We start from the raw sequence: 17,058 nt of genomic DNA, 5'->3' as shown, positions 1-17,058 counted from the left end.
CACTGTCATAGCCTCTTTGCATCTTCCCCAAGTCCCTCAGTTCCAGGTTCTGGTGTGTGTGGGGATACCCTAGCTACAGCCAGGTGAGGTATATGCCCTTCGTTCGTTCCCAGGGTTGGCACACTGGTACTATTTGTTGCCATCTCTAATCCTAAGAGACCTATGGGGCTGTCTGCAGATAAGGAAAGTAAGGTTTGGGGACCTAAGTACCTTGCCCAGGGTCACTCAGGCCACCTGCCACGCTGATGAAGGTCTTGAAGCGTGACCCTTCTGCTCAAGAGCCTTGTATGTTCACTGGGGCGAGGCAGAGGCCAATGTGCTGGTTGGCCCTCCTGGCTGCTCTAACCTCTGCAGGGTACCCCTCCTGGCTGCTCTAGCCTCTGCAGGGTACTCCTCCGCTGGAGATGCCCTTTAGGACGTGGTCCAGGGTTGTTTCTCGGCCAGATGAACACAGATGAACAAGACGCAGCCATACACCAAACAGTTCAGCCTCAGGCTCATTCTCAGATGGAATGAATCCTCCGTTCTACCTCTACCAAGGCCCAAATACTCCGTGTGGTCTTACCACCCACCTCTGACCAGCTTCACAAAGCACTTATCGAACACTAGTAATTCACACATGTCACACTGCTCTAAATGAGCAGTAAGCCTGTGGTGCTGAGGTCAAAGGTAGGAATTAGCCATCCCATTCTGCATGCATGCAAGTGGAGGCTACGGGCAGTTCACCAAAGTGACTGCTGGGAAATACCGACCCATACTTGTATGTGGCCATCAACTGGTGAGCTGCTTAGGACCTGCCTCCAATAAGTGGAAACGAAGGAGTGGCCCACCTGATGGAGGAGTGACTTGACATCTCAAGTTCCAAAGACGTGCTACCAGCCAGCCAGCTGAACGGCCAGGCAAGGGGCTGGAACCTGGATAACAGCCCTTTTACCCAGACCCTCATCCATCCCTAGAGCTTGTCAGGTACGCCTGTGGGCAAGGAAGGACCATCGGACTGCAGCCACCTGGCTGCTCCTAGTCCCTAGTTCACTGCTGGCCAAGTTCGGCAGTCATTTGGTTAAGTCATCGCAGAGGTCATACTACAGACTCACACACCTTGTGTTAGGTGGTACCAATCTGTGTTTATTGAATAACCCTATGTCCAGCACATGGTGAATGAAGGAAGACATAGGTGTATCCCGTTCAGTGAAAAACCACCCTCCCACCCCTCAACAAGGAGAAAAGGCACAGTATATACACAGGACACAAGGGCTGGGCTGCCCCATGGGTGGGGCCATAAATTACAGTGACAGTTGGGGAGACAGGATAGGAAGGTGGGGTGCAAGCATAGGAAGGGCCTGCCCCCACCTACTCTCTGCTTCAACCAGCCTGAAGAAGCACGAGGAGGGAGGGCTCCTCTCAAGTCTCTCAGGAAGCCCTGAGCCAAGCAGTCCAGAGAAGCAGGACTGCTCTTCTTCCTAGGACTCCCCCATCTCAAGGCAAGATAACCCGATTCCTGCTGCCTACCCTGAAAAAAGAGAGGCTTGCTGCTGGGGAGGGCTTGGGACCAGTGTCTGCCACCCTGGCTTATTCACAGACAGGAATTAGGGATCAAAATAGGCTATATGGGAGGTAGGACTTAGGCTGGGGTAGAAAGGAAAAAAAATAAATCATGCTGAAGACCCCTGGATCCCAGACCCAACGGTGGCTTCATCCTGTCCAGCCCCTGGGCCTACCCTGAGCTCAGGCTGCCATCCCAGGGGGTGGAAGAGGGGGAAGGAACAGGACAATTAAATAAGATACCATTTATTTTTTAAAAAATTAAAAAACAATGCCAACATTATTTTATCCATCCCTAGACCTGCCCCTGCCTCCCACCCACCTCCCCAGGGCTGGGCTCCCTTCCTTCCCTGGCTGTCCCTTGTAATGATGAGAAAACAATGACCAGGCTTAGGCAGGCCTAGGGGAGAGAATGCAGGCCCAGGGAGAAATTCAGATGCCACAGCAACTTTGCCCTGTATCGTGGCAGGCCCAAGGACACACATATAAAAACATCTGTATAAAAAGGGGCATGCCAGATAAGTCCAAAATGCTCTCTGGTGCACAGAATCCTAGTTCCCAGAGAAAGCCTGATGATAAAAAAAAAAAAAAAAAAAAAAAAAATCCATAACAAAACCCCAAAGAGGCAGAGAGGGGCACTCGAGTCTCCAGAGGGCTGGGGAAGGGGCTCGGCAGCACCCTAGGTTGCTTTCAAGTGAGGCGATCACCCCATTCCTGCTCAGACGGCCTTTCTTCTCAGCCCACCTGGGCTTAGACCACGGGCATTTACCGCAGCACTCTTAAGGAGCTTTGCCCATGGTGCTACTGGCCTGAAATGATCCAAAAGCCTTGGCAGGTGACAGCTCAGAAAGTCAGTCTTGCCTTCATCCTCACAGCTCTTGGAGGAGGGAGAAAAACAGATGGGGAGACAGTCTGAGAGACAGAGGGAAGGTCCTGGGAGACAGAGACAAAGGTGGAAAGTGGTGGACCAAGCCCGTGCGTGGTCAGGAGGCAGCGATGGCAGTGCCACCACCCAGCTTGACAATCATCTGCTGGCAGTCGTTGCAGGAACGTCGGTCCCCCACCTTCTCCAGGGTGCGGGCGGCTTCTGCCAGCAGCACTGCCCGCTGGCCCGGGGAGGACAGGAAAGACAGTGGAAGATGGCGGCAGGCCAGCAGGATGGCAGTAGCTCGCTCTCGTTGGCCGGGCCAGGTGTCTACCTCTCCTGTGGGAATGAGATTTATGTAAGCACGGTCCCAAGGACTTCGTGTGGCCTCATTTGTTGAACTCACCCCTCATCCTGTGAGGAGGTATGTTCTGCTCTCTCCCGAGTCCTCCTCACAGGACAGAAGAGGGACTTAGAGGTGGTGTAGCCATTGGTGAGGTCCCATGAGCCTCTGAACAAACTTGATGAAATTCACTGGGTCATTGAAATACAGCCACTGTGTGGGCTGAGATATTTGAACCCATGCAGCTCCTCCCCTGCTTCTGCACTGGACGATATCCTAAGCCCCATTCATGACTACTCAGCTAACCCCATTCCTGCTGCCCACTGCGTCAAGTGTCAGCTCCACTAAGCAGCCAAGAGAGGCAAGGGTGTAGAGCACACTCTGCCAGATGCCAGGGCTCTATCCTCCCATCTCCCTGAGTGAAGGCTCCACCAGGCCTGTGGTAAGGGAGCTGCTGGACTCACCATGCTTGCTGTTCTGACTGGTACGCCGCCGTAGGCTATGCTCCAGCAGTTGGTGTGTACGGGTGGGGCTGGCTCCGGCCATCAAGCGCACGGTGGCTTCATGTAGGAACACCTGGCAGGTACAGGGGGCCTCAGTCAAACTCTTGGGTTCTGGCCCATCTAATCCTAGAGGCTATGTCTCAAGCAAGCAATCTCCTCTTCTACCCAGTGCCTCCCTCTCTTCTCCATATCACCCTGCCTTTCTTGCTCCTGGAGAGCAACCTACCTTGTCCTCAAGTCAAGCTAGAAACCTAGATGAACTGTAGGAATGGGGACAGAGCACAGGCCAGCCGCTGGGCAGGAGCAATACTAGATGAGCCAGAGGCCAGAGGGAGCTTTTCCTGGTGGCAACAAAGCCCTGCGGTATCCTCTAGGGTTTGAAGGCGAGTTAGGGTGAAGCCTTGTCCTTGAAGGCTGTGTCCCAGTAGGCCAAAAGGGCAAAGGAGAAGAGAGAGGGATGAGGGGGAACGGCTAGGTTGGTATCAAGTTCAGTATCTTATTTCTTCAGAAAGGAACGCAGTCTGGACTCACAGTCTTGTTTGGCCCTTTGACATTGCAACACAACACTGTCTTCTACAAGGTCATGCCTAAGAACTGTGCAGTAAAGCCAGCCCTTCACTCCCCTCCCCACTGGCAAAAGATCACATACACAAGAAATCTCGTTTTAAGTTCAGGATTTTTTTTTCTTCTTTTCTTAGCATTTCTCTGTGTAGTCCCGGCTGTTCTGGAACTCCCTCTGTAGACCAGGCTGGCCTTGAACTCAGAGATTCACCAGCCTTTGCCTCCTGAGTACTGGGATTAAACACATGCGCCACCATGTCTGGCTCTTAATTTTATGACTTTGTGTTCAGCCACTCATTGCTCTTTGGTCACATGTGGGCTGTAGGTGGGTTGGCTGGACCTGGGACATGTTTCCTGGGATAAGTCAGTAGCTCTTTTTTTGTTTTTTTGTTTCTGAGACAGGGTCTGACTGTGTAGTCCTGGTTGGCCTAGAACTCCTGTTGTACACCACGACGGCTTCAAATTCACAGAGATCCACCTGCCTCTGCCACCCAAGTGCTAGGATTAAAGGTGTGAGCTACCTACCATGGCAGCTCAAAAAAAAAAAAAAAAAGAAAAAAAGAAAAGATTTCTTTTGTTGTGTGTGAACATGTAAGTGTGGAGAGTAAATGCCACGTTATGCACATGGAGGTCTGAGGATGATCCGTGGGAGTTGCTTCTCTCCTTCCACCATATGGGTGCTGAGGATTGAACTCGGGTCATCAAGCTTGATAGCAAGCGACTTTCCCTGCTGAGCCATCTCACTGGCCTAAAGTAGCAGCTTTGAGGTAAACAGAATCACTGGTGGATGGAGGCCCAGGTCTAGGTCTCTAACTTGCTTTTCTTTCCCCATTGTTAGAGATAGGATTAGACCTTACACATGCCTGGCAAGCTCTCCACACAGAGCTGTATCCTCAGCCTTTTAAATGTTGAGAGGAGGTCTTGCTAAGTTGTGTAGGCTGCCCTTGAATTTGCAATACTCCTGCTCCAGCCTGAGTAGCCAGTGATGTTACTCAGTGATGCTGGGAGGGAATTTGGGGGAGGTGGGGAAGGGAAGGCATTTTAAAGGAGGCCTTCAATGCCAGCCAGTCTGTGAGCAGACCAGAGGTCTGACCTGAGTGCATTCCATAACAGAAGCGTGGCCCAAATTTTGGGGCACACTTCTCTCTCGTTTTTTGGTTGAGGTAAGGTCTCAAATAGCCCATGCTGGCTTCGAACTCACTATGTGGCCTCAGGTGACTTTTGGGTTCCTGATCCTTCTGCTGTTATCTCCTAAGTGCTAAGATTTCGGTGTGTGCCATCACACTTAAGACTCATGTGGTGCTGGCGACTGATGCGGGGCTCTGCACACTCTAGGCAAGCACACTTCCCACAGCCAGTTCGGTGCTCTAAGGACTATATCTTTCTGCTGTACCATTGTCATGGCTTGCTGCACACAGTGGTCAGTACCACCATGAGGCTGGACCTTAGGATAAGGGATTTCTTCCTCAGCAGAAGTGAGGCAGTGCTGTGGAACACTGGCTTCTGGGTAGGACACAGCCAGTGCACTCTGGATCTGCACCCTGGAATGAACAGAAGCTAAAATCGCCTGCATGAGATCTGCACAGGATTGGGCTCAACAACTTCCTGTCATGGAATAGGTGGAGCTCATGTGGTCTCAGCCCTCTCGTGAGATCTATATGCGATTACTGATTGATGGGAGACGGAGAGACATTATTGTCAGCGGTGTAGCCACTGGTTAAGGTCCCATGAGCCTAAGAACAAACTTGATGAAATTCACTGGGCCATTCAAATACAAAACCACCACCAACATGGAAGCAGAGAGCGACTAGCCGGGAAGAGGAACGGGAGCTGTGGAGTGAGAAGGGGAGGGCAACAGGAGAGAACAGGAACACAGCACATTATATCCACATGTATACATGCATGGGATGCCACGATGAAACCCGCTATGCATAATTAATACAGTCTAATAAAAACAAAAAATAAAGTGAAGGGTATGCCAACTATGATTATTACACACTATGTATAGATTAACTTGTAATAAATATGTATTATAAATAAACCTATAAATGTTTAATTATTATGTGTCAAATAAAAAATTTAAATACGTTTTTAAGCTGGGCATGGTGGTGCACCATTTAATCCTAGCATTTGGGAGATAGAGTTGGATGAATCTCAGTGAGTTCAAGGCCAGCCTGGTTGACACAGCAAGTTCTAGTCACCCCCTTGTCCCCCAACTTGAAATGTTTAATACAATCTAAGCTTGGAGGTATGTGCTTGCAATTCCATATACAAGATGCTAAGACAGACTGAGACAGGAGGATTACTTGAGGCCAGGAGTTCAATGCCAGCCTAGGCAATATACTGACTCTGCTCTAAACAAAACAAAAGGCCCAGTGCATTATTCTAATAGGCAGCATAAACAGAAGGAATGACTTGAGCCTAGTATCAATGCAGTTGTGCAACTGTCCTCAGAGGCTGATCTCAGATCCTAGAGCCGGAGCTGGGGTGCTGTGGAGAGAAGGCGGCAGAGCCAGTTCCCAAGTGGCTTAGAAAGTGAATCAGTGAATTTTGCTTTGAGTATGGCTCTAGGGTAAGGCTGACAACTACTTATGACTGTCAGGCTCCCTTGTGGCCAGGACTGGGAGATCCTTAGCTGCTCCTCTGTCCTCTGAATGCTCTTGCGTGCCTGACTGGTGACACATGGCTTTGGGCTGGGCACATGCAAAGGAACACATGGCACCCAGCTTAGTGTTGAGTCCCAGTAGGTGCCTGACAGGTCACGTGGTTGACTTCAGAGAGTCACCTTCACAATATATGCCTACGAAGGGACCTGGGGCCCAGGACCCACATATGCTAATCTGCACATCCCACCGGCCTGCTAGGTCTCACCTTGCGGTATGCCGGGCGGAAGCTATGGGCCAACCTGCGCAGGCTACCCAGGTCCCGCTGGAAGCCAGCCAGCTCAGTGCCTGATGCATGGTAGGTCTCACCCAGACCCTGGCTGGCACCTGCCTGCTTTTGCCAGAGTGCTGTCCTCAGGGACAGTAGTAGGTCACAGGTGAGCAGCTGGACCACCTAGGGGATAAACCAAAAGGAAGAGACAGGTGATTGGCTTATGCCTAATGCAAGGATCCCAGCACCTTGCAGACCTTCGCTGAGCCCAACACTCAGAAGCACTAGGGACTGAAGCGCAAAACCCAGGGGCTGGCATTGAAAGGACAGCTGTGGGGAACCTAATCCTTTTCCCAGGAGGTAGGAGGTCTGTTCTCATCGTTCTCCACGGAAGAAAATGAAAGCTCTAAAAGGGACACAGCACAGGGAGTAGGGGCTGAGAGAAAGCCCTTGTGGGTCTCAGGGCATAGATTTCCCACACCGACTTAACCTAAGCCTTACTTTCCTCATCTACAAAATGGACATGGCAGCGCAGCTGCATGAGCATTTACAAAACAGTGCTCTGCATGCACAGCAGGAGCCGTGTGGACTCTGCAACGGCTGACAAGGCGACTACTTGTACCTACTTGTACCCAACAGCCCACCAGTACCATGTGCAGCAGTAAGAGGAGAGCAGCTCTAAATGGACCACGAGATTTCCCTGCAGGCCACTTCTCATCTCACCTAGGCTGTGGTGGTATTGAGTTCCCCAAAATATTGTGTACCTTAATAAACTTATCTGGGGTCAGAGAACAGAAAAGCCACAAGATACCTAGGCTAGAAAATGTTAGCACACACCTTTAATCCTAGCATTCCAGAGACAGAAATCCCTCTGGATCTCTGTGAGTTCAAGGCCACATTGGAAACAGCCAGGGATGGTGACTCACGCCTTTAATCCCAGAAAGCAGCCTTTAATCCCAGGGAGTGGTGGTAGAAAGCAGAAAGGTTTATAAGGTGTGAGGACCAGAAATTTAAGCATTTGGCCTGGTTAAGCATTTTGGCTGGTGAAGATTTGGCTGGTTAAGCATTCAGGCTTCTAGCAGCAGCTCAGCTGAGACCCATTCTGGATGAGGACACAGAAGCTTCCAGTCTGAGGAAACAGGACCAGCTGAGGAACTGGCAAGGTGAGATAGCTGTGGCTTGTTCTGGTACTCTGACCTTCCAGCATTTACCCCAATAACTGGCCTCGGGTTTGATCTTATTAATAAGAACTGTTAAGATTCATGCTACACTAGGCGGTTTCTGCTTTCCTGTAGGCACTGGACTTGGGGTACCATGCTGCCCAGACCTGTACTGCCCCATGCCTGCACAAGTCCCTAGCCCTTGGCTACCATCTTCTGGCTGCTGACAGCCTCAGGGGAACACAGATGAGAAACTTCCTACCAAAGCTGGCATTCTAAGTTGTAGGTGTCGGAACAACATCTTTGGGTGTGGGAAAGTAGCCAGGCCTGGATCTTGTTCTTTGACCACGCTCTCCCAGGCCTATTCTCCTACCCTGAACTGCTACCTAGGAACCAGAGCTCCAAGGATGGCCCTACAAACTTTCTAGTTCCTCCAATGTGGCTGACAATGGCTTCCTCATGAAGACAGACACGGGGAGACCTAAGGAAGTCCAACAGTGGCTTGTCATCGAGCCTGTGGTCTACACAATACCTATCCTGGTAGGGTTGTTGACATGCTGTCCTGATTGCAATAAAGCACCTATGCCTGCTGACAACCACTACCTTGAAAATCTAGCCCAGCTACTTGGGACTAAACCCCAGAGAGCAGCTAGTTCTAACTTTCCCTCCTCTCCGGAGTTACACCACACATTTCCTAGGGGACCAGCTGTGACATTCTATCCTCCTCATTCTCCCAGGATGATTCGGCCTTTAGCAGTGTCCTCCAACCAGTGTCCCCTCCAGTGTTGAGACCGTTGGTCATTGTACAGTGGGAAGCCAGGGCAGGCCTCTGTGATGCACTGTGGAAACATTGCACAGGTACGGCCAGAACATGCAATGCAACTACAATGCACCACAGCAACCCGCCAGGTGTGCAGCGGGCCACACAGGCCTGAGGGACTGTAGAGTCTCAGGAGGTAGCACAGACTACCTGGAGAAATGCAGAGCCCTGGCCAGCTCATTTGTGGCTTATAGGAAGCTGCCGGCTAGCAGGATCTGGGATTAAGGGAGCCAAGGAGAGGAGAAGGTGGAAATACATTTGCCCCAGGAACCAAAAGGTATGCCTGCCCCAGTAGGCTCCATTCTGGGGAAGGGAACTACTATTCTGGTTTCTGTGTCTCTTAGACAATCCAACAGGCTAGGTAAACTTGGGGTGGGAGCATTCACACAGACCAGACCCCAGTGCTGTCTGTCTTGAGGGGCTAAGGTCCCCACTCACATGGTTAAGTGAAGGATCAGAAGTAGCTCCACTGACATTGAGACTGCTCCATAGGTGACCACTGGCCCTCTCACAATGACAGAAGGAATTCTGTTGCCCATCTCCTTTCCCAGAGAGTGAGGCATGCATGGCTTTACAGGCATAGAAGACGGCCTTCACCAAGGGACTCCTAGAATAGTGACCAGGAGGAGAAAGCAGGGGAGAGCATATTAGCTTGGTTACAAACAGGTGGGTAAGCCTCAGATTGGGCTCGTCACACCCTCTATCACTGCAGTATCTGCTGTCACTATAATTGATGTCATAGTGGTGTCCTGTAGCCAGCTTCAGTTAGGAAACACTGGTTTTGAGCCAAGTCAAGCCTTTACCTGTTTGGTATTCCTTTATTTGGTGCTAGAGGTGACCAGAGACCCAGATTTGGTGTTAAAGTCTCTGGATTGGGGAGAGAATGAGAAGTGATGGCGTTGGGTTGCCAGGGTTCCCACTCATCCGTTCTCAGGAGCAGAGGAGCCAAGAACACTGGTAGGAGGGATGCCCATGAGGCACCGTTGCTGTCTGCTGTGGCTCTGCGGCTCAGTGGCCAAATGACTTTAGATAACATACCTGTTGAGCCTCAGAGTCTCTAGGTGAGTCAAGGCAGACACACTCAGGTGGGAGAGCCATGCAGGGTGGGTACAGGGCTGGTTATTTATTGGATGGGGACTTAAAAATAGGGCCACTTAAACGAAACTGGGACAGCTCAAATTGCTCACTCCCACTCTCTGCAGCCCTTCTGTGCTCTGGGTAGAATTCTATTTGGCAAGAAATGTGTTTTGGCTTTCAAGACAGGACCCCAGGTGGACTTTTTGCCTTATAGCATTTTATAATTTTACTACAAACACCCAGATTTAACCAAAAACAGCCAGGGTATCAGCAGGTAGGGTTGTTTATCATTAACCAACCGTTAGACACCTCCAAGGTTAAGACACAGTATCAAAAAGAATGTCAAAGTCTCTGGTTATGCTTCATGCTATAGGAGATGGCTCAGCATGTAAAGGTGCTTGCCACCAAGCCTGATGGCCTTTTGGTCCCCGAACCCATAAGGTGGAGGGGAAGAACACATTTCTGTAAGCTGTCCTCTGAGTTCTCTATGTGCGCCATGACAAGCACACATTTGAGTAGATGTACATGCACACAGGCAGAGCAGACAGGGCTGACAGGACTGGAAACTGTAAGAAATGGGAAATAGATAGAGTCCACACAAGCTGCAGGACTTCCCTGCAGTGGCCACAACTACATCCCACTGCTGCTTCTGAATTTGCCAGGGGCAATGCTCTTTTCATCTGTATCACATGGCATCACGGAAGCAGAAGGGAAGAGGCGGCCTAAGCATCGGGGATAGCTGCTAAGGCGCCCAAAGAGCTACGCAGAACACACACAGAGGGAGGGCTGTGCCGACCTAGATCATGTCTCTGTGGCTCCTTTGCCCCTCCTCCAGCTCCCATCTGTTGTATAGTTCTGACCCCAGATCAACATGGCTATGTGGACCTGTTCCCTTCTGCTACCTCACATAAGATTCCCTTGGAGAGGAGTAGATGAACAGTTGAGGAGCTTACGCACTCAGTCACTTCCAGGGCCTTGGGGACCCGCTCTACTTCAGTAAAATGAGAGCGCACAGCTGCATCATCTCCCTGGAGCCAGCTGATGGCCATAGTGATTGCGGATGTCCACCACCTACAGATGATATCCGGACCTGGATGGGAACAGCCGCAGGAAGCACCCATTAGTACCCACTGGAACCAAGTCTGAGGAACTCTGTGGCCTTAATGGCATGTGTCATCTTTATGTTGTGGTGATGGGTAAATGGTCTTTGGGGTTACCCGCCTACATGATCTGACAATATGTATCAAGAACCTTAACATGTTCATGCCTATTAACCCATTAATCCCATATTTGATACTCCATCATTAGGAAACCAGTTTGAAAAGAAGTTTAACAAAAATGTTCTTTTTAAGGTTAGATTTTTGTTTATTTTCGGAGACAGGGTTTTTCTTTGTAGCCCTGGCTATCCTGGGACTCATTATGTAGACCAGAGTAGCCTCAAACTCAGAGATATGTCTGCCTCTGCCTCTGAAGTATTAGGATTTAAAGGCACGTGCTGTCATGCCTGGCCTGTTTTGGGTCTTTTTTGAGACACGATCTCAGTATGTGGCTGACTTTGAATTTGTGGAAATCCTCCTGCTTCAGTGTCTCAAGTGCTGGGGTTACAGATGTGAGCCACCATGCTCATGTTTTGTTTGTTTTTAAACACTTACTCTCTTTTTAAATTACGTGCATGTGGGTGTGTGCATTTGAGTGCAGGTGCCCAGAGGGTCCAGAGGCTGGCACTGCATCCCCTGGGAGCTGAAGTTACAGGTAGGTGGGAGCTGCCTAGTATTGGTGAGGAGGGCCAAACTAGGGTCCTCTGGAGAGCAGCGAGGGCTGAGCCACCGCTCCATTCCCAACCGGCTTGTTATTCTTCTCTTTTGTTTTGTCTGAGACAAGGCCTCTGAACATAGCTTTGGTTGTCTTGAAACTCACTCTGTAGACCAGGGTGGCCTCAAAACTCACAGAGATCTGCCTGCCTCTGCCTCTTGAGTGCTGGGATTAAATGCATGCGCCAGCACTCCTGGCTCAGCTTGTTCTTAGGTGTAAATGTAAGGTAAGGTTCTAACAGGCACAGGGACAGGTCTCTTCAAAGAGATGTAGCAGCACATTCGTTTATGCTTTCGTTGCTACAGTTTTCCTTCTCTGAGCCTCAGGTTTCTCAACTGTAAAACTGTTACCAGAGATTTCACAAAACCAGTGAGAGACAGCCAGTGACAGAAAAGGAGTAAGAACACTATCTTCTAAACACTGACGTCAGTAGAGACCACGCTACCACAGTTGATTTTCTAGGCTCCTTCTCTCCCTAGGAAGAACGGGCGAGGGTAGCTTAGCAACCCATACCCCAAGGTGCTCTAGAAGCTGAGAAGTGGCAGCTGATGTGCTGTCATTCTGATGGCAGTTTAGAGGGAGAAGCAAATAAAGTCTCAGCTCTGTAGTCAGCAGAGGAGACTACACCTGAGGCAGTGGGGAGCTGGGTGGTACAGAGGCACAGATGGAGCCTTGCCGGCTGGGAGTGTTAGGACCCGGCACCAAGGGCCTTCTGTGCTTAGGGTGGAAACCCACCAGCTCCAGGTACTCAGACTCTGGTGCCATCCTGTGCATCTGGAAAGGGTCCTGACATGGACTACCTAGCCAGGGCTTCAGTGGGGTACTCCACCACTCACTGTTCCATTATTTTCTGCTGAAAGAATCCTGCCCAGGCCCTCTGTGGGCTGGGCAGCCTGGAGGACACAGATACGAACCCAGGACTAGGGAAGATGCTTTGAGACATGCTCCTAACTCATTCTGGATCCACACTGGAGGGGTGGTGGGCTGGAAAGAGTAAATTCTCTGGACTGTGGAGCCATCCACAGATACTCACCAAGGGCTGACTTGAGCACAGAACTGCTAGAGAATGGTGGGGTCACAAATCCCACAGAGTCCACAAAAGAATGAAGTAATTTCAAATACTCTAGGGCGCTGGAAAATTCACTAAAAAGAAAAGAAAGGGTCCCATGTGTATAACATACAGAAAGAACATACTAATGTATTGTCTTACACACTCACGTACATACTTACATCTCTAAGCTAGGCTGCTTAGAGATCCAGTACTAAGACTGAACAGCCCTTTGTGGTTCCTTTCCCCCACCATCCCAAGCTCACCAAGTTCTGCCCATGCATACCATATACATGCTTGATAGGTCAAGCTTTGTCAGGCATCTCTAGGAGAGCACTGATATTCTTCCCTCTACTAGGAAGTCTATTCTGAGGGCAGGATCTGTCTCTTCTTCCCTCAGTAGACAACCTTGACCCCTCTTCCCCAGACTAGCTTCTAATGCCACAGTCTTCCAGACATTTGCTACTGCCTAGGTGGAACTGCCTCTCCCTCGTTCCTCAGGAGCACTCTGTTCAGGACCAGGACTTATGTGAGTGAGCTGACACTTCTCAGTTCATCGGGTCTTAATCTGTGAAGGAAAGCTCACGTTTGGTAACTATGTAAGAACTTAAAAACAGCACACTCACTGCAGAGCTGGGTTTCCAAGCACTCTGGGCCTGATGGGCTGCCCGGTGAGCTCTCTCTACCTCACTCCTGTCTCTCTCAACAGTTCACTGCTCTCTGTCCCCAAAAGCAAAGCGAATTCATCCAATTTCTAACCTGCTCTGACAACCGCCCCAGTTGGTGAAGGGATGTAAAAGGTGAAAAAAAGGACAGACACCGTGGGGTCTAAATCAGAGCTCTGCTTTTGAGAAATAACCCCAAATTCCATTTCCTGGCTGACTGGTCTAGGAGTGCTGCCCGAGGGGACTGGGACTTTACCAGCTCTCATCTTCCTGGTCGCCTGCCTTCTTCTTGGCCTGAGGTTTCACCAAGGACTCCACAGCTCTTTCCAGTAGGTTTTTGCAGAAAGCCTGGTGGACTTGGGCAATGGGGTCAGCTGAAGAGAAAGAAGGGTTAAATGGGTCTTACTCACGAGCACCTTTGGACTTGGGGGGTATACTCAGCAAGAGAATACATGTTTACATCTGTGAGGTCTTTGTACAGTAAAGGAAAAAACTAAAACCAAAACAAAAAACCCAAATAAACCAGAGACCTTTTTATGGTGAAAAAGGCATGGAAAGAGCCTTAGAAACAGCTGTGCCTGTAACAGGGATCAAATCTTTCTCAACCAAACCCAGAATTACCCTTCAGGGGCTGGTGAGATGGCTCAGTTGGCAAAGGAATACACCACCAAGGGTGATGACCTGAGTTCAACCCTGTAACCCACACAGCAGGAGAGAATTGGCTCCTACAAATTGTCCTCTGACCTCGTGCATGCTATGGCATGTGCCCCTACTAAACACACACACAAAATAAATAAATGTCTAAAAGGAAGAAAGAAGGAAGGAAAAGAATTACCCTGTAAAACTGCCCCAAGGTAGCGCAAGCCTTTGTGTGGTTCTGAATTAGTCCCCTAGGGTGTGTGTGTCCATGCGGGTGCATCTCTATACACTACCCCAGTATAGAGAGGCTGGAAAGGAGAGCAGTAGACTCTGCAGCACTCTTGACTATAAAGAGCCCGATTTCTCTCTAGCGTAGAACCTGTGGTCAGCCGTGCTGTGACTAAGCTGACTGGATAAGGGGCCTGCAAAGCTTGTAATGGCTGACAAGTCCCTTCACTGGCAGGCCTGTACAGCAAGCATCACCAGCCCTTTCCATTCTGGCCCTGATACAGCTGAGAGAAAGAGGGATGTTTCTGGACACTTGCTCTGTGACAAAACGGCCTGGGGAGTGCAGGTCTCTGGGGTCTACCCTGTGACGAGGCTGTCAAAAAACTTGAGGTTACTTTTCCTTTCATTCTTTTATTCTTCAATTTTTGGTGTCAAACATCATCCTTATACTGCACAACAGTTATTAAAAAAACAAGATTACCCCCCCCCCAAAAAAAAAAACCCGTTTGATATCCATTCTGTACTCAGGGGGTATGATTCCTTGTCTCAGACTCTCCACTCAGCAGAGAAGCCATAGAAGAACTACTCAAGTGATCCCTGTATGAGTCTACCCTGGCAGCCTCTGCACGCTAAGACTGGGCCAGTCAACTCCAATCACTATCAAATGCCAGGGACAGAAAGCCTGCCTGGCCTTCTGATGCCTGGAGCCCTGTCCCTGTCACCATTCTGAGCACTGATGAGTGCCTGCCGCCTATTGTTCCCTAACTGCTCCATACATGTCTGTCTGCTTTCCCAATGGGACCAGAAGGCCCAGAGGCCAAGGAACAGCAAGCCCCGCACCTTTTATATCTCCTGAGTGTCCAGAACAGGGGCTAAGAATACAGCTGGTGCTTAATCACAACTTACCACGGGTGTAAGGCCCTGTGATGTAGTGACCACAGGCAATGACTGCCCTACACAGCAGAGCTGTGAACTGAGCTAAGTTACAGACAGGCTCTGACTGGGCTTGACCTCAAGAAAGTTACTTTATCTTTATGAGACCCAATCGTTAAAAAAGATACTAAGGTGGAGACACCCGGGTCTCCTGTCTCCCTTGTACCTAGCCTGTCACCAGCTCTGAGCAGTAGAGCCAGTACCCTCACCTGGGTTCCTCTGGGCACAGTACAGGCTCTCCTTGGCTGCTGACTTGACTGACCAGCTTCGCTCCATGAAAAACTTCTGGCCCAAGGGGTGGCAGAGCCAGCGCAGGGAGTCAGGGACAGTGCTGTGCTCTGGGCCACACAGACTCTGGGCACGATTAAGGAAGTAGCTCTGTAAAAGAAAAGGACCAGGAGTGACGTCAAGGTAGCAGAATGCTGGTTGCAGCTATTGCCTAGTCATCGGGAAGAACTAACTGCTGGGGAAAGGTGGATCAACAGAGGACAGGCCCTGCATGAACCCCTAGACGTGATCCCACCACAGAAACTAGAGAAAGTAGCAAAGTTGCTCTGATCTGGGGAAGCTGGCATCAGGAGCAGGGCCAGGGCAGACGATGCACTTTCCTGCTCCACCCTGTCCCGCTAAGCCTGTCTAGACCTTCCAGAGTCTACTTCTCTTTCACCTGCTAGTAGTCAACAGGTATTCACTTAGGAAGGGCCTCAGAAGTCCCTAACTTTATCTGTGACACCGAGGGTGCCTCGCCAAGCACCCCCCTCAATCCTGGGACGTCTCAAGTAATGTAAACTGCACAATCTCTGGAGTATTTTTAGGCAAACTGTCTTGTTTGACTAATTTTTTTCAGCTCTTACCTGAGTGTGACGAGTTTGTGCACACCCAGAGGCAGTTTTAGGTACCACACCAGGCAGCAGGAGGCTTGCCCAGGACCATGGTACGTTTGTGTGTCCATGTGTGACCCTGAAAGGAAGCCTCTTCAGGAAGTCTCATGCCTTCCTTGCATGAGCCCCAACCTGAGAGGAAAGACCAGAAGTGGACTTCTCTTCCCCTAGGCAAACCTAAAATGGTACTGAGTGTAAGCGACATAAACGTTTTCCTATGTGGATGTGCACCCCGTGTGTGCCCTTGAGACCAGAAGAGGTGCTCCAGCTCCTGAAACTGGCTCCAGGTGGCTGTGAGTCACCGGGTGTGGGTGCTGGGAACCAGACGTGGTCCTCTGCAAGAACAGCAAGTACTCTTACCCTTGAGCTGTCTCTCCAGCCTTTTAAAATTAACATACAAAGGATTAGGTTTCTTTTTGGCATTTTCAAACAAAATGTGTTCATTCTCAGCCTTTAATCCCAGCACAGCGGGAAGCAGAGGCAGGCAGATCTCTGTGAGGCCAGCCTGGTCTACAGAGAGAGTTCCAGGACAGTCAGGGCTGTTATACAGAGAAACCCTGTCTCGAAAAACAAAACAAAACAAAACAAGCGTTGCTTCTCCTCCATTTCCCCTCCCCCCCCACCCCCGTCCACTTCCGGTGGCCGTTCTGTCTCCACTTGTTTTAGTGCTCTCATGCTTTCCTCACTGCTGCTTCCACAGTCGCTTTTCTAGTTTCATGCCCTGCCCCCACCCCAACTAGGATATGACCAAGAATGTGGGATTTACCTTTCTGAGGCTGTATTACTTTGCTTGATATAATAATTTTTGCTCAATATAAAAATTTGGAGGAAAATGGATGGATCTATCCATCTTCCTACAAATTTCATGATGTAGTTTTCCTTCATAGACAGCTGAATAATTCCATCACACAGACACAGACAGACAGACACACACACACACACACACACACACACACACACACACACACACACACACACACACTTTCCTTACCCTACCAGTATCTATTGATAGACATCTAGGCTAGTTCCATAAGAAAGGGATGTTGAATCAAGTGTGGTGGTACATGCCTTTCTTAAATCCCAATACCTGGGAGGCAGAGGCAGGTG

The 17,058-nt window shown here is 49.9% G+C and overlaps 1 protein-coding gene across 1 annotated transcript in view; it reads right to left on the bottom strand.

The window, feature by feature from the left end:
• Window positions 1-1,664: 1,664 nt before the first annotated feature.
• The window catches only part of Srebf2 (sterol regulatory element binding transcription factor 2), a 70,943-nt gene continuing 55,549 nt past the window's right edge, over window positions 1,665-17,058 (bottom strand). Inside the window, exons 12-19 of the mRNA XM_052748439.1 lie at window positions 15,280-15,448; window positions 13,527-13,644; window positions 12,591-12,700; window positions 10,703-10,835; window positions 9,107-9,275; window positions 6,686-6,871; window positions 3,215-3,326; window positions 1,665-2,746 (exon numbers count right to left, since the gene is read on the bottom strand). Of these exons, the coding sequence (XP_052604399.1) occupies window positions 2,526-2,746; window positions 3,215-3,326; window positions 6,686-6,871; window positions 9,107-9,275; window positions 10,703-10,835; window positions 12,591-12,700; window positions 13,527-13,644; window positions 15,280-15,448 (1,218 nt within the window). The 3' untranslated portion in view covers window positions 1,665-2,525. The remainder of the gene's footprint in view (window positions 2,747-3,214; window positions 3,327-6,685; window positions 6,872-9,106; window positions 9,276-10,702; window positions 10,836-12,590; window positions 12,701-13,526; window positions 13,645-15,279; window positions 15,449-17,058) is intronic.

The sequence above is a fragment of the Peromyscus californicus genome, unplaced genomic scaffold, assembly GCF_007827085.1.
Source record: "Peromyscus californicus insignis strain IS unplaced genomic scaffold, ASM782708v3 Scaffold_20__1_contigs__length_68692818, whole genome shotgun sequence".
NCBI lineage: Eukaryota > Metazoa > Chordata > Mammalia > Rodentia > Cricetidae > Peromyscus > Peromyscus californicus.
The sequence above is the reverse complement of the archived record's forward strand: the minus strand, read 5'-3'. Positions and strand labels throughout refer to the sequence as shown.